This window comes from Bombina bombina, chromosome 2, assembly GCF_027579735.1.
Source record: "Bombina bombina isolate aBomBom1 chromosome 2, aBomBom1.pri, whole genome shotgun sequence".
In the NCBI taxonomy this organism is placed as follows: domain Eukaryota; kingdom Metazoa; phylum Chordata; class Amphibia; order Anura; family Bombinatoridae; genus Bombina; species Bombina bombina.
Genome location: NC_069500.1, coordinates 570,349,323 through 570,372,627, shown reverse-complemented (window position 1 = coordinate 570,372,627; position 23,305 = coordinate 570,349,323). Strand labels below are relative to the sequence as shown.

At 39.6% G+C, this 23,305-nt stretch overlaps 1 protein-coding gene across 1 annotated transcript in view; it reads right to left on the bottom strand.

Moving 5' to 3' along the window:
- Positions 1–10,059: 10,059 nt before the first annotated feature.
- The window catches only part of KIF27 (kinesin family member 27), a 489,881-nt gene continuing 476,635 nt past the window's right edge, over positions 10,060–23,305 (bottom strand). Inside the window, 1 exon segment of the mRNA XM_053702449.1 lies at positions 10,060–10,689. Within this exon segment, the coding sequence (XP_053558424.1) occupies positions 10,229–10,689 (461 nt within the window). The 3' untranslated portion in view covers positions 10,060–10,228.

Below are 23,305 nucleotides of genomic sequence, written 5' to 3'. Positions count from 1 at the left end.
TTATTTTAACCAGGTACAATAGCTATTAAATAGTTAAGAACTATTTAATAGCTAAAATAGTTAAAATAATTACAAAATTACCTGTAAAATAAATCCTAACCTAAGTTACAATTAAACCTAACACTACACTATCAATAAATAAATTAAATAAAATACCTACAATTACCTACAATTAAACCTAACACTACACTATCAATAAATTAATTAAATACAATATCTACAAATAAATACAATTAAATAAACTAACTAAAGTACAAAAAATAAAAAAGAACTAAGTTACAAAAAATAAAAAAATATTTACAAACATTTGAAAAATATTACAACAATTTTAAACTAATTACACCTACTCTAAGCCCCCTAATAAAATAACAAAGCCCCCCAAAATAAAAAAATGCCCTACCCTATTCTAAATTACAAAAGTTCAAAGCTCTTTTACCTTACCAGCCCTGAACAGGGCCCTTTGCGGGGCATGCCCCAAGAAATTCAGCTCTTTTGCCTGTAAAAAAACACATACAATAGCCCCCCCCCCAACATTACAACCCACCACCCACATACCCCTAATCTAACCCAACCCCCCCTTAAATAAACCTAACACTAAGCCCCTGAAGATCTTCCTACCTTGTCTTCACCTCACCGGGTATCACACCGATCCGTCCTGGCTCCGATATCTTCATCCAACCCAAGCGGGGGCTAGACATCCATCATCCGACGGCTGAAGAAGTCCAGAAGAGGGTCCAAAGTCTTCATCCTATCCGGGAAGAAGAGAAGATCCGGACCGGCAACCATCTTCTTCCAAGCGGCATCTTCTATCTTCATCCGATGAGTACCGGCTCCATCGTGAAGACCTCCAGCGCGGACCCATCTTCTTCCGACGCAACCAACTGAAGAATGACGGTTCCTTTAAGGGACGTCATCCAAGATGGCGTCCCTCGAATTCCGATTGGCTGATAGGATTCTATCAGCCAATCGGAATTAAGGTAGGAAAATTCTGATTGGCTGATTCTTAACTATTTAATAGCTATTGTACCTGGTTAAAATAAATACAAAGTTACCTGTAAAATAAATATAAATCCTAAAATAGCTATAATATAATTATAATTTATATTGTAGCTATATTAGGGTTTATTTTACAGGTAAGTATTTAGCTTTAAATAGGAATAATTTATTTAATAAGAGTTAATTTATTTCGTTAGATTTAAATTATATTTAACTTAGGGGGGTGTTAGGGTTAGACTTAGCTTTAGGGGTTAATCCATTTATTACAGTAGCGGCGAGATTCAGTCGGCAGATTAGGGGTTAATAATTGAAGTTAGGTGTCGGCGATGTTAGGGAGGGCAGATTAGGGGTTAATACTATTTATTATAGGGTTATTGAGGCGGGAGTGAGGCGGATTAGGGGTTAATAACTTTATTATAGTAGCGGTGCGGTCCGCTCGGCAGATTAGGGGTTAATAAGTGTAGGCAGGTGGAGGCGACGTTGAGGGGGGCAGATTAGGGGTTAATAAATATAATATAGGGGTTGGCGGTGTTAGGGGCAGCAGATTAGGGGTACATAAGTATAACGTAGGTGGCGGTCGGCAGATTAGGGGTTAAAAATATTTAATCGAGTGGCGGCGATGTGGGGGGACCTCGGTTTAGGGGTACATAGGTAGTTTATGGCTGTTAGTGTACTTTAGAGCACAGTAGTTAAGAGCTTTATGAACCGGCGTTAGCCCAGAAAGCTCTTAACTACTGACTTTTTTCTGCGGCTGGAGTTTTGTCGTTAGATTTCTAACGCTCACTTCAGACACGACTCTAAATACCGGAGTTAGAAAGATCCCATTGAAAAGATAGGATACGCAATTGACGTAAGAGGATCTGCGGTATGGAAAAGTCGCGGCTGAAAAGTGAGCGTTAGACCCTTTCCTGACTGACTCCAAATACCGGCGGTAGCCTAAAACCAGCGTTAGGAGCCTCTAACGCTGGTTTTCACGGCTACCGCCAAACTCTAAATCTAGGCCAAAGAGAGGTAGCCGTAGCTTTCTGACCCCTACACTTTCCAGAATAAACAATGAAGATGATTGACGGAAATCCTTGGTTGCCTGTAAGTAAAACTTCAAGGCACGGACCATTTCCAGGTTATGTAACAGACACTCCTTCTTAGAAGAAGGATTAGGACACAAGGAAGGAACAACAATTTCCTGATTAATATTCTTATTAGAAACAACTTTAGGAAGAAATCCAGGTTTGGTCAGAATGAAATATAAGATAAGGCGAATCACATTGTAACGCTGACAGCTCAGAAACTCTTCGAGCAGAAGAAATAGCAATCAAAAACAAAACTTTCCAAGATAACAATTTAATATCTATGGAATGCATGAGTTCAAACGGAATCCCTTGAAGAACTCGAAGAACTAAATTCAAATTCCAGGGAGGAGAAATAGGTCTAAATACAGGCTTAAGTCTGGATAAAGCCTGAAAAAAAGACTGAACATCTGGCACATCTGCCAAACGCTTGTGAAGCAAAATTGACAAAGCAGAAATCAGTCCCTTTAAGGAACTTACTGATAACCCTTTCTCCAATCCTTCTTGGAGAAAAGACAGAATCCTGGGAATCCTAACTTTACTCCATGAGTAACCCTTGGATTCACACTAATAAAGATATTTACGCCATATCTTATGATAGATCTTTCTAGTGACAGGCTTACGAGCCTGTATCAAAGTATTGATTACCGAATCAGAGAATCCCCGCTTAGATAAAATCAAGAGTTCAATCTCCAAGCAGTCAACTGCAGAGAATTTAAATTTAGATGTTGGAAAGGACCTTGAATGAGAAGGTCCTGTCTCAAAGGAAGTTTCCACGGTGGCAGAGAGGACATGTCCACTAGATCCGCATACCAAGTCCTGCGTGGCCACGCAGGCGCTATCAGGATTACTGAAGCTCTCTCCTGTTTGATCCGAGCAATCACGCGTGGAAGGAGAAGGAACGGTGGAAACACATAAGCTAGGCTGAACGACCAAGGTACTGCCAAGGCATCTATCAGTTCGGCCTGAGGATCCCTCGACTTGGATCCGTAATGTGGAAGCTTGGCATTCTGACGAGATGCCATCAGATCTAGTTCCGGTCTGCCCCATTGGTGAATCAATGAGGCAAACACCTCCGGGTGGAGTTCCCACTCCCCCGGATGAAAAGTCTGACGACTTAGAAAATCCGCTTCCCAGTTCTCTACTCCTGGGATGTAGATTGTCGATAGATAGCAAGAGTGGGCCTCCGCCCATCAAATTATCTTTGATACTTCTATCATCGCTAAGGAACTCCTTGTTCCCCCCTGATGATTGATATACGCCACAGTCGTGATATTGTCCGACTGGAATCTGATGAATTTGGCCGAAGCCAACTGAGGCCACGCCTGAAGCTCATTGAATATTGCTCTCAGTTCCAGAATATTGATTGGAAGTAGAGACTCTACCTGAGTCCAAACACCCTGAGCTTTCAGGGAATTCCAGACTGCCCCCCAACCCAGAAGACTGGCGTCCGTTGTCACTATCACCTACGAGGGTCTGCGGAAACATGTCCCCTGGGACAGATGATCCGGCGACAACCACCAAAGAAGAGAGTCTCTGGTTCCTTGATCCAGATTTATCTGAGGAGATAAATTTGCATAGTCCCCATTCCACTGTCCCAGCAGGCACAGCTGCAGTGGTCTGAGATGAAAGCGAGCAAACGGAACGATGTCCATTGCCGCTACCATTAATCCAATTACCTCCATACACTGAGCCACTGATGGCCGAGGAATGGACTGAAGTGCTCGGCAAGTATTTAGAATCTTTGATTTTTTGACCTCCGTCAGAAAATTTTTCATGTCTACCGAGTCTATCAGATTTCCCAAGAAGGGAACCCTTGTCCGTGGAACTAGTGAACTCTTTTCTATGTTCACCTTCCAACCGTGAGTTCTCAGGAAAGACAACACTGTGTCCGTGTGAGATTTCGTCTCATGATAAGTTGATGCCTGAATCAAAATATCGTCTAGATAAGGCGCCACTGCTATGCCCCGCGGTCTGAGAACTGCCAGAAGAGACCCTAGAACCTTTGTGAAGATTCTGGGTGCTGTGGCCAACCCGAAGGGAAGAGCCACGAACTGATAATGTTTGTCCAGAAAGGCATACCTTAGGAACTGATGATGATCCTTGTGAATAGGAATATGAAGGTATGCATCTTTCAAGTCCACGGTAGTCATATATTGACCCTCCTGGATCATTGGTAAGATTGTTCTAATAGTCTCCATGTTGAACGATGGGACTCTGAGAAACTTGTTTAGACACTTGAGATCTAAAATGGGTCTGAAAGTTCCCTCTTTTTTGGGAACCACAAAGAGATTTGAGTAAAACCCCTGTCCCTGTTCCAGTTTTGGAACAGGACAAATTAATCCCATGGTAGAGAGGTCTTTTACACAGCGTAAGAAAGATAAAATCTCCCTCTTGGGAGAAAATCCTTGAATTCAAGTTGATACCCGTGGGTCATGATTTCCAGTGCCCAGGGGTCCTGAACATCTCTTGCCCAAGCCTGAGCAAAGAAAGAAAGTCTGCCCCTACTAGATCCGGTCCCGGATCGGGGGCCGCCCCTTCATGCTGTCTTTGTAGCAGCAAAGGGCTTCTTGGATTGTTTACCTTTATTCCAAGCCTGGTTGGGTCTCCAGACGGACTTGGATTGACCAAAATTCCCTTCCTGCTTTGTGGAGGAAGAGGAAGCAGAGGGTACTCCTTTAAAATTACGAAAGGAACGAAAATTATTTTGTTTACCCCTCATCTTAACAGACTTATCCTGAGGTAGGGCGTGACCTTTACCTCCAGTAATGTCAGAAATAATTTTCATCAATTCAGGCCCGAATAGGGTCTTATCCTTGAAAGGAATAGCTAAAAGCTTAGATTTTGATGACACATCAGCAGACCATGATTTGAGCCATAATGCTCTACGCACTAAAATGGCAAATCCTGCATTTTTCGCCGCTAATTTAGCAATTTGAAAAGCGGCATATGTAATAAAAGAATTAGCTAGCTTGAGAGCCTTAATTCTATCCAAAATGTCCTCTAATGGAGTCTCAACCTTCAGAGACTCTTCTAGAGCATCAAACCAAAAAGCTTCTGCAGTAGTTACTGGAACAATGCAGGCCGTAGGTTGTAAAAGAAAACCCTGATGAATAAATAATATCTTTAGAAGACCCTCTAACTTCTTATCCATAGGGTCTTTAAAAGCATAACTGTCCTCGATAGGTATAGTTGTACACTTAGCCAGGGTAGATATAGCTCCCTCCACCTTAGGGACTGTCTGCCAAGAGTCCTGAATAGTGTCTGATATGGGAAACATTTTCTTAAAATTAGGAGGAAGAGAGAACGGTATACCTGGTCTATCCCATTCCTTTTTTATTATTTCCAAAATTCTTTTAGGAACCGGAAAAACATCAGTGTAAGTAGGTACCTCTAGATATTTGTCCATCTTACACAACTTCTCTGGTTGTATCACAATAGGGTCACAATCATCCAAAATCGCTAAAACCTCCCTAAGTAACAGGCGGAGGTGTTCAAGCTTAAATTTAAAGGACATAACGTCCGAATCTGTCTGAGGTAACATATTTCCTGGGTCTGAAAGTTCTCCCTCAGACAGCAATTCCCTAACCCCCAACTCAGAGCACTGTGAGGGTACATCGGAAATAGCCAATAAAGCATCAGAGGATTCAGTATTCACGTTAATACCTGACCTACTGCGTTTACCCTGTAACACTGGTAATTTAGATAATACCTCTGTAAAGGTAGTTGACATAACTACAGCCATCTCTTGCAGAGTAAAAGAATTAGACGCACTAGAGGTACTTGGCGTTGCTTGTGTGGGCGTTAAAGGTTGAGAAACTTGGGGAGAATTGTATGGCATATCCTGATTCTCTTCAGACTTAAGAGAATCACACTTTCTTTACCTAAAATATGCTTTTTACATTGTAAGGCCTTTTCGGTACAAGAGGTACACAAAGTAAGCGGGGGTTCCACAATGGCTTCTAAACACAGAGAAATTAGTATCCTCAATGTCAGACATGTTGAACAGACTAGCAATAACCACAATAGTCGTTAAACACCTTATTTATTGATTTCAACGATTTTTCAAAAACGTGTACTGCGCCTTTAATGAATAAAAAAGCGTACAATTTTTCAAAAACTGCTTTAAAATAAAAAATAACGCAATATGATTAAATACACATGTTTAATGTGGCCAAAAATTATTGCACCTTAAGAGCAAATGGCTAAATTAACCTTTACAGGGCATTTATAGCAAAAAATATATTTTGTTAGAAAAAATGACCCCTGCACCTGTAAAACGACTCTACAACGATCGGGTCATCAGAAAATAAGTTTAGGCACAACCGGAGCTAATGCCTGCTGCCTTCTCAGTCAGAGTATACTGCGCATCTGAGCGCGCAAAAATAGGCCCCGCCAATCATGGACATCAAACAAGCCAATCTGTATCACCGCATGGGAAGCGGTTAGGAAGGAAAGCCATGTGGTCCCCTAAAAACAGCACAGTAATGCTGCAGCCATACTTATATTTGTATGTCATAAACAAATAAAAATGATAAGCTGCCTCTCCCAGTGTCCCTTTTCATAACACTTCAGCCCAGAACTATGTCAATGAAAACGTTAAGCACAGGATTCTAAGTAACACCCTTTGTGTACAGGTCTACTTCTTACCCCTTCCCTTACAGGGAATAAAATGTCAGCCAATTCTGATATAACAAGTCTCCTCAGAAATAAAAGACTGAAAATACTTCAATGCTTATAGCATGCAACCGTTCCCCACACTGAAGATTTCTCTTGCACTACCTTCAGCACTACCTTCAGCAGAAATCTTCCATATCTCCCTGAGGAAAATAGTACACACCGGTACCATTTAAAATAAAAGACTTCTTGATTGAAGAAACTAAAACTAAAACCTCACTTTACCTCTTCCTAGTACTAACACAGGCAAAGAGAATGACTGGGGGGGAGGGGAAGGGAGGAGCTATATATACAGCTCTGCTGTGGTGCTCTTTGCCACTTCCTGTTAGCAGGAGCAGAATATCCCACAAGTAAGGATGAAATCCGTGGACTCGTCATATCTTTGTAAAAGAAATGTAAGCTAGGCTGAACCTCCAATGTACCGCCAAGGCATCTATCAGTTCTGCCTAGGGATCCCTGGACCTTGATCCGTATCGGGGTAGCTTGCAATTGAGTCTGAATGCCATAAGATCTATCTCCGATGTTCCGCATCTGAGATAAATCTCAGCAAACACCTCGGGGTGTAGAGACCATTGCCCTGGATGGAAGGATTGCCTCCCCTTCCCAGTTGTCCACACCTGGAATGTGAATCGCTGAGAGCAAGCAGCTGTGGGACTCCGCCCACTCCAAGATATGAGACACCTCCCTCATTGCTAGGGAGCTGCTCGTAACCCCCTGATGGTTGATGTAAGCCACCGAGGTAATGTTGTCGGTCTGGAATCTGATGAAGCTGAACGACCCCAGAGGAGGCCATGCCTTCAGAGCATTGTAGATTGCTCAGAGTTTCAGAATATTTATCGGTAGGAGAGGCTCCTCCCGGGACCATTTTACTTGTGCCATCCTGGCACCCCAAACAGCTCCCCATCCTGCCAGACTGGCGTCTATGGTCACAATCTCCCAGGATGGTCTCCAGAAGGATGTCCCCATGGACAGTTACTCCGGATGAATCCACCAAGAGAGAGAGTTCTGAGTCTGAGCATCCATGGATATCTGCTGTGATAGATCTGAATGATCGCCGTTCCACTGTCTCAACATGCACAATTGAAGAGGTCTGAGATGGAACCTGGTGAATGGGATGACGTCTATGCATGAAACCATGAGTCCAATCACCTCGGGGGGCTTGAGGAGGACTGAAGTGCAAGACATGACCTCTAAGACTCGCAGACCAAGACTTTAGCCACAGAGCCCTGCAAGCTAAAACTGAAAAACCTGACACCTTAGCGTTCAGGCGAATAATTTGCATATTGGCATCACAGATGAAAGAATTGGTGACCCCTGGGCCGGGCCGTTATGATACACCCTATGCTTGTGCTTAGCAGAACGTGGTAAGGCATAGATCACTTTCGAAACCGCTGATTCTAGTTGGTCCGCAAAGTCTGACGGACAACGAATCTCTCCCGAAGGAGTAACTGTTGGACCCCGGGGTGCTGCATGTGCAATTGGAGATGAATGCAGGGAACGCACCTCACAGGACGAGGAACCCTCAGAGTTGGACGGCTCAGTAGTACTAGACATCCGTTTACATTTAGATGTCGTAACTTTATCAAGGCATGTGGAACATAGTTGAGTAGGCTGATCTACCAGAACCTCCTCACAATAAACACAGGAATGAGACTTTGTTAAAGAGGGAGAACCCTCTAACGCGTCAGAGTCCTCCATAGCTTGCGCTTTTATTACGGACTATCTTCTATAAATAGGCACCCTTATACCTCCAATGGCCGGGGCACTCACCAGCTCATAGGACCCGGACTACAGAAACCGTTTCATCTCCTGCGCCGCCGATCAACAGAGGAAGAGAGATAGGCACACCTGGTCACATGGAATGCCTGGCAGAACCGCCCCTGCACTAAGGTGAAAACGTGCCAAAAAGGGCCGTGCAATACTCCCGCCAGTAACCTGAAAGTTCCACACATTGCCAGAGCCTCATCTCGCACATAACGCAGCAATGACACAATAAACAGTATCATGTATAAACCCCCCTGTTCAATAACCCCCTTTCCAGGAATATTAACCCTTGATTATTTAAAGATTAAAGGCGTCACACTGTGACCCTGTCTTCCGTGTTATCATTATGAATAAAAAATTATATGATTTTACCAGAATCTACGCCGTGGAACAGGAACACGGCCCTTCAAGTGTGACAGGTTAGTAGCCTCGCTCCTGACATGGACTTAAGTGCAGAAAGCAGGCAGCGAAACTCGTCAACGCTGATTGCATGAGGAGCTGTTAATATGAGTCGGGACAGTTTCGCAGAAAGACTGTCCCTGCATCTCCGGACTCTAACTTTCACCCAGGCTCTCACTGAGAGGCGGACAGGACTACTTAAAACTCCAGTCCTAATGCGAAGAGTACTACCCTCCATAAGAGACTACTCAGAATCCTCGGCACTTCTCTGCCATCCTCCTGTGATGAAAGGCAAAGAATGACTGGGGGATGATGGAGGTATTTAAGTCTTTGGCTGGGGTGTCTTTGCCTCCTCCTGGTGGCCAGGTTCTTAATTCCCAACAGTAATGAATGAAGCCGTGGACTCTCCTCCCCTTTAGATGGAAATGGCAAACAAGAACAAGAGTCATCCTTTAAAGCTTAAAAAGGGAGAGTTACCAGGTCCCTCTCCATCAGCCTAATTTTGGTGCATGGGTTCTTCTGTGAGTGAAGAAAATAAGTTTGAAAACTGCAACGTAGCATGACCAATCAAAAGTAAACTAGCAGGTAGCCATAAAACTGTACTATCCTGCTACTTTAAAGATTATATAATATGTAATACAACAGCTTATTGTACATTAGTTTTGCATGATTTCTTTATTTGATAGGTTTCTCTAGAAGACCCTCTTAAACCAAGTCAAAACTACCAACTGATACAGTAACACTGGCGTTATATTTTTGCAGTATAGAGAACATGATCCTTAATAGCACTAATGGTTTTATTACTGAAATGTATATAATTTTACACTCATACTTGCACCCAGAATGATTCAAACTGGTTAAAATATCAATCATGTGGAATTTATTAGCTTATGCAATTTAATATTATGCTTAAGATTTTTAGTATGGATGAAAATAAAAAATTTAAATTAACACTTCATCTGTTCGGAAGCAACAAAAATGTTTTTTTCCAAAGAAAATATTAATTTACAATAGTCAAATAAGGACATGTAGAATATTTTGAAAAGCAGCGACAATTTAAATATAATTTCATAGGAGTTTTTGGGTAAGCAATGTCTGGTACACCAGGTAAAAAAGAAAAATATATACAACAGTGATGAGGAAAAGGAAATTAAAATTATACTTTACATTAGAATTCTTTTTATTTGTTTTTAAAACGAAATGTATGTATTCTTAAGTTAATTAAAGCTTTGTCGATTATATGAAAGCCAATGCCTTTTTTGAACCGAAATATTCCAATGCAAAAACGTGCTGTAAGTGCTGAGCTTTAGAAAGCGCTAGATGTATTAAGTTCTAAAGTCCTGTGAATTTTGTACAACTTCAATAGAATCGACTGTCATTGAGCTTATGCTAGAGCGTCGTGTTGATAACTCGGACACAGAGATCTGGCGTAACTCTCGCCGAGACTTTTTTACTGGAGTCCTTCCGAGTTCTAACTTTTTGGGATCCAAATTTGACAAACTGGAAACTAACTGTGGTTTTGCAACATATCCCTCCTCAATTTCTTCCTGGTAACCATCTTTACTGTAATACCTTCTATACTGACTACCCAAATCAAATGGCTCTTCCATGTCTAAATCATCCCTAAAATTTTTGTCTTGCTGTAATCCAGTGTTTGGCACATAGTTTTCTGCTTCCTTAGATTTCTTAGTGTGTTTGTTTTCAGGCTTGGATAGCAACTTCTGTTCCTCCAACAAAGATGGTCCCATGTTATCCTTTCTCTGCAAACCATGCCCAGTGCCATTGCCTGAAAAAGAAAATCACCCAAACTTAATTATCAGAGAGAGACCTATAATTCTTTGCAGTTTTAAAAATCAGTCAGTTTAACTAGGATACATTGATATAGAGACATCCCCAATCTGAGCATGATTAAAAAGAAACATATATTTCTGTTTACTCAGGCTTTCAATAGCTTTTGAGCCCGCACCTAGTATTTTGTTTCTACTGGTGTTGTATAATTAAAGATTGAATTTTTCTATACTTTATCCTTAAATCTAAAGCACTGAGTCATATCTGAGAAGAAGGTAAAATATAACTAAAATGAAGATATAATGAAGATACACTCTCACGCAGCACAGCCAACTGCCAACAATTTCCAAACAACAAGCATTCACTTGCCGCCATCTTCAGCATTTGTTTAGAGACGAAAGGCATAAATGCATATGACTCATATATACATTTACACAAATTATTAGACCCATTGGTCAATTATATTAATTTCATATTTCTTAATATTTTAATAGTGTTTATTTTATTAGTTTTGTAACCATTTCTTATTTTATGTTATGATGGCAACATTTGGAATACATATTTAAGTGTAATTCGTACTAAAAATAACAAATGTGCATGTTTTAACAGATGAGTAAACAAATTGACTTGTCATTAAAGAAAGGTCGGTCAAATTGTCGGCCTGTTGAAGGCAAAAAACATGTTGCAGTACAAGACTGCTGAAAGTGTAGGTGTATCACAAAGTTCTGTAAAGAATATTAAGAAAAAAATGGATTGTAAGGAAGGTTTCCAAGCAGGGTTTCTGGCTTAAAGGCCATCTTCAGCTTATTGTCCCTGAACAGTTCTCTCAGATACCCTGATACCTGCATTCTTTACTCAAGACTCTGACAGGCAGTTTCCTATTTTTAGTGCAGATATCTCAAATTCTTCCGTTTTGGGTTCAAATGATCAAAACAATCCATTTAAAAAAATTTTTTTTTACAGAACTACATCATATACCTAAAATTTCAACAGTCTTGTACTGCGACATGTTTTTTGCCTTTAACAGGCAGACAATTTGACAGACTTTATTTAACGACATGTCACTTTGTCATGTCATCTGTAAAAACATATTCATTTGCTAATTTAACAAATATTTTAGTAATATTACATAAAATAACACGTAAATATGTATCGCAGATGTTCAGAAGGTGATCTTGGTAGATGAGTATAAAAAACTCTTGGGAGGTTCATTTTCACTTCTGATATTGGAGGCAATGAGATAAAAAGCTAACACCAAGTGATATTCTCTTGATATCACTTGCTGAAAAGCATATGTAGATATGCTCAGTAGCTGCTTATTGGTTGCTGCACATAGAGGTCTCCTGTGATTGGCTCACACATGTGCATTGCAATTTCTTCAACAAAAGATATCTAAAGAATTGAGCAAATTAGATGATAGAAGTAAATTGGAAAGTTATTTAAAAACATAATTTATGTAAGAACTTACCTGATAAATTCATTTCTTTCATATTAGCAAGAGTCCATGAGCTAGTGACGTATGGGATATACATTCCTACCAGGAGGGGCAAAGTTTCCCAAACCTCAAAATGCCTATAAATACACCCCTCACCACACCCACAATTCAGTTTAACGAATAGCCAAGAAGTGGGGTGATAAGAAAAAAAGTGCGAAAGCATATAAAATAAGGAATTGGAATAATTGTGCTTTATACAAAATCATAACCACCACAAAAAAAAGGGCGGGCCTCATGGACTCTTGCTAATATGAAAGAAATGAATTTATCAGGTAAGTTCTTACATAAATTATGTTTTCTTTCATGTAATTAGCAAGAGTCCATGAGCTAGTGACGTATGGGATAATGACTACCCAAGAAGTGGATCTTTCCACACAAGAGTCACTGGAGAGGGAGGGATAAAATAAAGACAGCCAATTCCTGCTGAAAAATCCACACCCAAAATAAAGTTTAACGAAAAACATAAGCAGAAGATTCAAACTGAAACCGCTGCCTGAAGTACTTTTCTACCAAAGACTGCTTCAGAAGAAGAAAATACATCAAAATGGTAGAATTTAGTAAAAGTATGCAAAGAGGACCAAGTAGCTGCTTTGCAGATCTGGTCAACCGAAGCTTCATTCCTAAACGCCCAGGAAGTAGAAACTGACCTAGTAGAATGAGCTGTAATTCTCTGAGGCGGAGTCTTACCCGACTCAACATAGGCAAGATGAATTAAAGATTTCAACCAAGATGCCAAAGAAATGGCAGAAGCTTTCTGGCCTTTTCTAGAACCGGAAAAGATAACAAATAGACTAGAAGTCTTACGAAAAGATTTCGTAGCTTCAACATAATATTTCAAAGCTCTAACAACATCTAAAGAATGCAACGATTTCTCCTTAGAATTCTTAGGATTAGGACATAATGAAGGAACCACAATTTCTCTACTAATGTTGTTGGAATTCACAACTTTAGGTAAAAATTCAAAAGAAGTTCGCAACACCGCCTTATCCTGATGAAAAATCAGAAAAGGAGACTCACAAGAAAGAGCAGATAATTCAGAAACTCTTCTGGCAGAAGAGATGGCCAAAAGGAACAAAACTTTCCAAGAAAGTAATTTAATGTCCAATGAATGCATAGGTTCAAACGGAGGAGCTTGAAGAGCTCCCAGAACCAAATTCAAACTCCAAGGAGGAGAAATTGACTTAATGACAGGTTTTATACGAACCAAAGCTTGTACAAAACAATGAATATCAGGAAGAATAGCAATCTTTCTGTGAAAAAGAACAGAAAGAGCAGAGATTTGTCCTTTCAAAGAACTTGCGGACAAACCCTTATCTAAACCATCCTGAAGGAACTGTAAAATTCTCGGTATTCTAAAAGAATGCCAGGAAAAATGATGAGAAAGACACCAAGAAATATAAGTCTTCCAGACTCTATAATATATCTCTCGAGATACAGATTTACGAGCCTGTAACATAGTATTAATCACAGAGTCAGAGAAACCTCTTTGACCAAGAATCAAGCGTTCAATCTCCATACCTTTAAATTTAAGGATTTCAGATCCTGATGGAAAAAAGGACCTTGTGACAGAAGGTCTGGTCTTAACGGAAGAGTCCACGGTTGGCAAGAGGCCATCCGGACAAGATCCGCATACCAAAACCTGTGAGGCCATGCCGGAGCTACCAGGAGAACAAACGAGCATTCCTTCAGAATCTTGGAGATTACTCTTGGAAGAAGAACTAGAGGCGGAAAGATATAGGCAGGATGATACTTCCAGGGAAGTGATAATGCATCCACTGCCTCCGCCTGAGGATCCCGGGATCTGGACAGATACCTGGGAAGTTTCTTGTTTAGATGGGACGCCATCAGATCTATTTCTGGAAGTTCCCACATTTGAACAATCTGAAGAAATACCTCTGGGTGAAGAGACCATTCGCCCGGATGCAACGTTTGGCGACTGAGATAATCCGCTTCCCAATTGTCTACACCTGGAATATGAACCGCAGAGATTAGACAGGAGCTGGATTCCGCCCAATCCAAAATTTGAGATACTTCTTTCATAGCCAGAGGACTGTGAGTCCCTCCTTGATGATTGATGTATGCCACAGTTGTGACATTGTCTGTCTGAAAACAAATGAACGATTCTCTCTTCAGAAGAGGCCAAAACTGAAGAGCTCTGAAAATTGCACGGAGTTCCAAAATATTGATCGGTAATCTCACCTCCTGAGATTCCCAAACTCCTTGTGCCGTCAGAGATCCCCACACAGCTCCCCAACCTGTGAGACTTGCATCTGTTGAAATTACAGTCCAGGTCGGAAGCACAAAAGAAGCCCCCTGAATTAAACGATGGTGATCTGTCCACCATGTTAGAGAGTGTCGAACAATCGGTTTTAAAGATATTAATTGAGATATCTTCGTGTAATCCTTGCACCATTGCTTCAGCATACAGAGCTGAAGAGGTCGCATGTGAAAACGAGCAAAGGGGATTGCGTCCGATGCAGCAGTCATAAGACCTAGAATTTCCATGCATAAGGCTACCGAAGGGAATGATTGTGACTGAAGGTTTCGACAAGCTGTAATCAATTTTAAACGTCTCTTGTCTGTTAAAGACAGAGTCATGGCCACTGAATCCATCTGGAAACCCAGAAAGGTTACCTTTGTCTGAGGAATCAAAGAACTTTTTGGTAAATTGATCCTCCAACCATGATCTTGAAGAAACAACACAAGTCGATTCGTATGAGATTCTGCTAAATGTAAAGACTGAGCAAGTACCAAGATATCGTCCAAATAAGGAAATACCACAATACCCTGTTCTCTGATTACAGACAGCAGGGCACCGAGAACCTTTGTAAAAATTCTTGGAGCTGTAGCTAGGCCAAACGGCAGAGCCACAAACTGGTAATGCTTGTCTAGGAAAGAGAATCTCAGAAACTGATAGTGATCTGGATGAATCGGAATATGCAGATATGCATCCTGTAAATCTATTGTGGACATATAATTACCTTGCTGAACAAAAGGTAAGATAGTCCTTACAGTTACCATCTTGAATGTTGGTATCCTACATAACGATTCAATATTTTTAGATCCAGAACTGGTCTGAAGGAATTCTCCTTCTTTGGTACAATGAAGAGATTTGAATAAAACCCCATCCCCTGTTCCGAAACTGGAACTGGCATAATTACTCCAGTCAACTCTAGATCTGAAACACATTTCAGAAATGCTTGAGCTTTTACTGGATTTACTGGGACACGGGAAAGAAAAAATCTCTTTGCAGGAGGTCTCAACTTGAAACAAATTCTGTACCCTTCTGAAACAATGCTCTGAATCCAAAGATTGTGAACAGAATTGACCCAAATTTCTTTGAAAAAACGTAACCTGCCCCCTACCAGCTGAGCTGGAATGAGGGCCGCACCTTCATGTGGACTTAGAAGCAGGCTTTGCCTTTCTAGCTGGCTTGGATTTATTCCAGACTGGAGATGGTCTCCAAACTGAAACTGCTCCTGAGGATGAAGGATCAGGCTTTTGTTCTTTGTTGAAACGAAAGAAACGAAAATGATTATTAGCCCTGTTTTTACCTTTAGATTTTTTATCCTGTGGTAAAAAAGTTCCTTTCCCACCAGTAACAGTTGAAATAATGGAATCCAACTGAGAACCAAATAATTTGTTACCCTGGAAAGAAATGGAAAGTAAAGTTGATTTAGAAGCCATATCAGCATTCCAAGTTTTAAGCCATAAAGCTCTTCTAGCTAAAATAGCTAGAGACATAAACCTGACATCAACTCTGATAATATCAAAAATGGCATCACAGATAAAATTATTAGCATGTTGAAGAAGAATAATAATATCATGAGAATCACGATGTGTTACTTGTTGCGCTAAAGTTTCCAACCAAAAAGTTGAAGCTGCAGCAACATCAGCCAAAGATATAGCAGGTCTAAGAAGATTACCTGAACACAGATAAGCTTTTCTTAGAAAGGACTCCATTTTCCTATCTAGAGGATCCTTAAACGAAGTACCATCTGACGTAGGAATAGTAGTACGTTTAGCAAGGGTAGAAATAGCCCCATCAACTTTAGGGATCTTGTCCCAAAATTCTAATCTGTCAGGCGGCACAGGATATAATTGCTTAAAACGTTTAGAAGGAGTAAATGAATTACCCAAATTATCCCATTCTTTGGAAATTACTGCAGAAATAGCATCAGGGACAGGAAAAACTTCTGGAATAACTACAGGAGTTTTAAAAACCTTATTTAAACGTTTAGATTTAGTATCAAGAGGACCAGAATCCTCTATTTCTAAAGCAATTAGGACTTCTTTAAGTAAAGAATGAATAAATTCCATTTTAAATAAATATGAAGATTTATCAGCATCAACCTCTGAGACAGAATCCTCTGAACCAGAGGAATCATCAGAATCAGAATGATGATGTTCAGTTAAAAATTCATCTGTAGGGAGAGAAGTTTTAAAAGATTTTTTGTTTACTAGAAGGAGAAATAACAGACATAGCCTTCTTTATGGATTCAGAAACAAAATCTCTTATATTATCAGGAACATTCTGCACCTTAGATGTTGAAGGAACTGCAACAGGCAATGGTACTTTACTAAAGGAAATATTATCTGCATTAACAAGTTTGTCATGACAATCAATACAAACAACAGCTGGAGGAATAGCTACCAAAGGTTTACAGCAGATACACTTAGCTTTGGTAGATTCAGCACTTGACAGCGATTTTCCTGTAGTATCTTCTGACTCAGATGCAACGTGAGACATCTTGCAATATGTAAGAGAAAAAACAACATATATATAAAGCAAAATTGATCAAATTCCTTAAATGACAGTTTCAGGAATGGGAAAAAATGCCAAAGAACAAGCTTCTAGCAACCAGAAGCAATAAAAAATGAGACTTAAATAATGTGGAGACAAGAGTGACACCCATATTTTTTCGCGCCAAATAAGACGCCCACATTATTTGGCGCCTAAATGCTTTTTGGCGCCAAAAATGACGCCACATCCGGAACGCCGACATTTTTGGCGCAAAATAACGTCAAAAAGTGACGCAACTTCCGGCGACACGGAAACGGAAATAGAATTTTTGCGCCAAAAAAGTCCGCGCCAAGAATGACGCAATAAAATGAAACTGACTGTCTGAAAAATAAGGAAAGTTGAACATTCTGAGTCAAGGCAAATAAATGTTTGAATACATATATTTAGAACTTTATAAACAAAGTGCCCAACCATAGCTAGGAGTGTCACAAAAAATAAGACTTACTTACCCCAGGACACTCATCTACATATAGTAGATAGCCAAACCAGTACTGAAACGAGAATCAGTAGAGGTAATGGTATATATAAGAGTATATCGTCGATCTGAAAAGGGAGGTAAGAGATGAATCTCTACGACCGATAACAGAGAACCTATGAAATAGACCCCTTAGAAGGAGATCACTGCATTCAAATAGGCAATACTCCTCACATCCCTCTGACATTCACTGCACGCCGAGAGGAAAACCGGGCCCCAACTTGCTGCGGAGTGCATATCAACGTAGAATCTAGCACAAACTTACTTCACCACCTCCATCGGAGGCAAAGTTCGTAAAACTGAATTGTGGGTGTGGTGAGGGGTGTATTTATAGGCATTTTGAGGTTTGGGAAACTTTGCCCCTCCTGGTAGGAATGTATATCCCATACGTCACTAGCTCATGGACTCTTGCTAATTACATGAAAGAAATTGCATGCCCTAAATTTCTTTCATGTAATTAGCAAGAGTCCATGAGCTAGTGACGTATGGGATATACATTCCTACCAGGAGGGGCAAAGTTTCCCAAACCTTAAAATGCCTATAAATACACCCCTCACCACACCCACAATTCAGTTTTACAAACTTTGCCTCCGATGGAGGTGGTGAAGTAAGTTTGTGCTAGATTCTACGTTGATATGCGCTCCGCAGCAAGTTGGAGCCCGGTTTTCCTCTCAGCGTGCAGTGAATGTCAGAGGGATGTGAGGAGAGTATTGCCTATTTGAATGCAGTGATCTCCTTCTACGGGGTCTATTTCATAGGTTCTCTGTTATCGGTCGTAGAGATTCATCTCTTACCTCCCTTTTCAGATCGACGATATACTCTTATATATACCATTACCTCTGCTGATTCTCGTTTCAGTACTGGTTTGGCTTTCTACAAACATGTAGATGAGTGTCCTGGGGTAAGTAAATCTTATTTTCTGTGACACTCTAAGCTATGGTTGGGCACTTTGTTTATAAAGTTCTAAATATATGTATTCAAACATTTATTTGCCTTGACTCAGAATGTTCAACTTTCCTTATTTTTCAGACAGTCAGTTTCATATTTGGGATAATGCATTTGAATTAATCATTTTTTCTTACCTTCAAAAATTTGACTTTTTCCCTGTGGGCTGTTAGGCTCGCGGGGGCTGAAAATGCTTCATTTTATTGCGTCAATCTTGGCGCGGACTTTTTTGGCGCAAAAATTCTTTTCCGTTTCCGGCGTCATACGTGTCGCCGGAAGTTGCGTCATTTTTTGACGTTATTTTGCGCCAAAAATGTCGGCTTTCCTGATGTGGCGTCATTTTTGGCGCCAAAAGCATTTAGGCGCCAAATAATGTGGGCGTCTTATTTGGCGCTAAAAAATAAGGGCGTCGCTTTTGTCTCCACATTATTTAAGTCTTATTTTTTCATTGCTTCTGGTTGCTAGAAGCTTGTTCTTTGGCATTTTTTCCCATTCCTGAAACTGTCATTTTAAGGAATTTGATCAATTTTGCTTTATATGTTGTTTTTTTCTCTTACATATTGCAAGATGTCTCACGTTGCATCTGAGTCAGAAGATACTACAGGAAAATCGCTGTCTAGTGCTGGAGCTACCAAGCTAAGTGTATCTGCTATAATTTTTGGTATCTGTTTCTCCAGCTGTTGTTTGTATTGCATGTCATGACAAACTTATTAATGCAGATAAAATTTCCTTTAGTACTGTTACATTACCTGTTGCTGTTCCGTCAACATCTAATTTTCAGAGTGTTCCTGATAAACATAAGAGATTTTATTTTTTAAATCCTTTAAGAAGGCTATGTCTGTTATTTCTCCTTCTAGTTTACATAAAAGTCTTTTAAAACTTCTCTTTTTTCAGATGAATTTTTAAATGAACATCATCATTCTGATACTGATAATGGTTCTTCTGGTTCAGAGGTTTCTGTCTCAGAGGTTGATGCTGATAAATCTTTGTATTTGTTCAAGATGGAATTTATTAGTTCTTTATTTAAAGAAGTATTAATTGCATTAGAAATAGAGGATTCTGGTCCTCTTGATACTAAATCTAAACGTTTAAATAAGGTTTTTAAATCTACTGTAGTTATTCCAGAAGTGTTTAATCTCCCTGATGCTATTTCTCAGTCTTGGCCTCTTCTGAAGAGAGAGTTGTTCATTTGTTTTCAGATAGACAATGTCACAACTGTGGCATACATCAATCATCAAGGAGGGACTCACAGTCCTCTGGCTATGAAAGAAGTATCTCGAATTTTGGTTTGGGCGGAATCCAGCTCCTGTCTAATCTCTGCGGTTCATATCCCAGGTATGGACAATTGGAAAGCGGATTATCTCAGTCGCCAAACGTTGCACCTGGGCGAATGGTCTTCACCCAGAGGTATTTCCTCAGATTGTTCAAATGTGGGAACTCCCAGAAATAGATCTGATGGCTTCTCATCTAAACAAGAAACTTCCCTGGTATCTGTCCGGATCCCGGGATCCTCGGGCGGAGGCAGTGGATGCATTATCTCTTCCTTACAAGTGTCATCCTGCCTATATCTTTCCGCCTCTAGTTCTTCTTCCAAGGGTATTCTCCAATATTCTAAGGAATGCTCGTTTGTCCTGCTGGTAGCTCCAGCATGGCCTCACAGGTTTTGGTATGCGGATCTTGTCCGGATGGCCTCTTGCCAGCTGTGGACTCTTTCGTTAAGACCAGTCTTTCTGTCTCAAGGTTCTTTTTTCCATCAGGATCTCAAAACCTTAATTTTAAGGTGTGGAGTTTGAACGCTTGATTCTTGGTCAAAGAGGTTTCTCTGACTCTGTGATTGATACTATGTGACAGGCTCGTAAATCTGTATCTAGAGAGATATATTATAGAGTCTGGAAGACTTATATTTCTTCAGGATGGTTTAGATAAAGGTTTGTCCGCAAGTTTCTTGAAAGACAAATCTCTGCTCTTTCTGTTCTTTTTCACAGAAGGATTGCTAATCTTCCTGATATTCATTGTTTTGTACAACCTTTAGTTTGTATAAAACTTGTCATTCAGTCAATTTCTCCTCCTTGGAGTTTTTGAATTTGGTTCTGGGGGCTCTTCAAGCTCCTCCTTTTGAACCCATGCATTCTTTGGTCGTTATATTACTTTCTTGGAAAGTTTTGTTTCTTTTGGCCATCTCTTCTGCCAGAAGAGTCTCTGAATTATCTACTCTTTTTTGTGAGTCTCCTTTTCTGATTTTGCATCAGGATAAGGCGGTGCTGCGAACTTCTTTGAATTTTTTACCTAAGGTTGTGAATTCTAACAACATTAGTAGAGAAATTGTGGTTCCTTCATTATGTCCTAATCCTATGAATTCTAAGGAGAAATCATTGCATTCTTTGGATGCTGTTAGAGCTTTGTAATATTATGTTGAAGCTACTAAGTCTTTCCGAAAGACTTCTAGTCTATTTGTCATCTTTTCCGGTTCTAGAAAAGACCAGAAAGCTTCTGCCATTTCTTTGGCATCTTGGTTGAAATCTTTATTTCATCATGCCTATGTTGAGTCGGGTAACACTCCGCCTCAAAGGATTACAGCTCATTCTACTAGGTCAGTTTCTACTTCCTGGGCGTTTAAGAATGAAGCTTCGGTTGATCAGATTTGCAAAACAGCAACTTGGTCCTCTTTGCATACTTTTACTAAATTCTACCATTTTGATGTGTTTTCTTCTTCTGAAGCAGTTTTTGGTAGAAACGTTCTTCAGGCAGTGGTTTCAGTTTGAATCTTCTGCTTATGTTTTTTCATTAAATTTTATTCTGGGTGTGGATTATTTTCAGCAGGAATTGGCTGTCTTTATTTTATCCCTCCCTCTCTAGTGACTCATATTAGCAAGAGTCCATGAGGCCCGCCCTTTTTTGTGGTGGTTTTGATTTTTTTGTATAAAGCACAATTATTCCAATTCCTTATTTTATATGCTTTCGCACTTTTTTCTTATCACCCCACTTCTTGGCTATTCGTTAAACTGAATTGTGGGTGTGGTGAGGGGTGTATTTATAGGCATTTTAAGGTTTGGGAAACTTTGCCCCTCCTGGTAGGAATGTATATCCCATACGTCACTAGCTCATGGACTCTTGCTAATATGAAAGAAATTAATTTATCAGGTAAGTTCTTACATAAATTATGTTTTTGACTAGACTGTCCCTTTAAGACAAGCATCCTTAAGGTCAATGCGGAACAAATATTTGCCAGGTTCTGAAGCTCTCAGACTTGAATGCCTGCTTTATGAATAGAGGGCATTTTTTTTATCTGTGCTGCTTTGAAATCCAGAAACTAGCTGAAAATGTCCCTTTAGTGGACAGTAAAAACTAAATTCATGCTTAAAGGGACACTGAACCCAAATTTTTTCTTTTGTGATTCAGATAGAGCATGCAATTTTAAGCAACTTTATTACTTACTCCTATTATAAATTTTTATTCGTTCTCTTGCTATCTTTATTTGAAAAAGAAGGCATCTAAGCTTTTTTTTTGGTTCAGTACTTTTTATTGGGCCGGCATCTAAACTTACATTATTGCATTTCAAATAAAGATACCAAGACAATAAAGAACATTTTATAATAGGAGTAAATTAGAAAGTTGCTTAAAATGTCATGCTCTATCTGAATCATAAAAGAAACATTTTGGGTTCAGTGTCCCTTTAAGTGATACATTTATTTCCTTCATGATAGTAACAGTCCACAAGATCATCACATGATGACTATTCATAACTTGGCCACCATATGGCAAAGTACAGAGAGATAACATAATTTATATAAGAACTTACCTGATAAATTCATTTCTTTCATATTGGCAAGAGTCCATGAGCTACTGACGTATGGGATATACAATCCTACCAGGAGGGGCAAAGTTTCCCAAACCTCAAATGCCTATAAATACACCCGCAATTCAGTTTACTGAATAGCCAAGTAGTGGGGTGATAAAGAAAGGAGTACAAAGCATCAACAAAGGAATTTGGAAATAATTGTGCTTTATACAAAAAAATAATAACCACCATAAAAAAGGGGTGGGCCGTATGGACTCTTGCCAATATGAAAGAAATTAATTTATCAGCTAAGTTCTTACATAAATTATGTTTTCTTTCATGTAATTGGCAAGAGTCATTGGCATTTTAGCTCTGCTTCTTAGCAAAGGGATCAAGCTAAAAAAGGATCAAATAAATAAGGATATTTGAGTTATTTCAGAAAGGTGGTAGACCTGAATTGTGAATTAGTTTCACTACAGAAATTGAATAGTTAAAGGTTTGAGTTAATTTACATTCTTTTGTATTCTGGTTTTTAGTATTGCAATTAGATAACAATTAGATTGTTTGCATAGGTGAGCAATTAGGAGGGACCCCACCCTATCTTTCTGAGGGTATTTAAAGAGATCTGTTTAGCTCTGCTAAACATTTAGCTCTGCTTCTTAGCAAAGGGATCAAGCTAAAAAAGGATCAAATAAATAAGGATATTTGAGTTATTTCAGAAAGGTGGTAGACCTGAACTGTGAATTAGTTTCAATACAGAAATTGAATAGTTAAAGGTTTGAGTTAATTTACATTCTTTTGTATTCTGGTTTTTAGTATTGCAATTAGATTGTTTGCATAGGTGAGCAATTAGGAGGGACCCCACCGTATCTTTCTGAGGGTATTTAAAGAGATCTGTTTAGCTCTGCTAAACATTTAGCTCTGCTTCTTAGCAAAAGGGATCAAGCTAAAAAAGGATCAAATAAATAAGGATATTTGAGTTATTTCAGAAAGGTGGTAGACCTGAACTGTGAATTAGTTTCACTACAGAAATTGAATAGTTAAAGGTTTGAGTTAATTTACATTCTTTTGTATTCTGGTTTTTAGTATTGCAATTAGATAACAATTAGATTGTTTG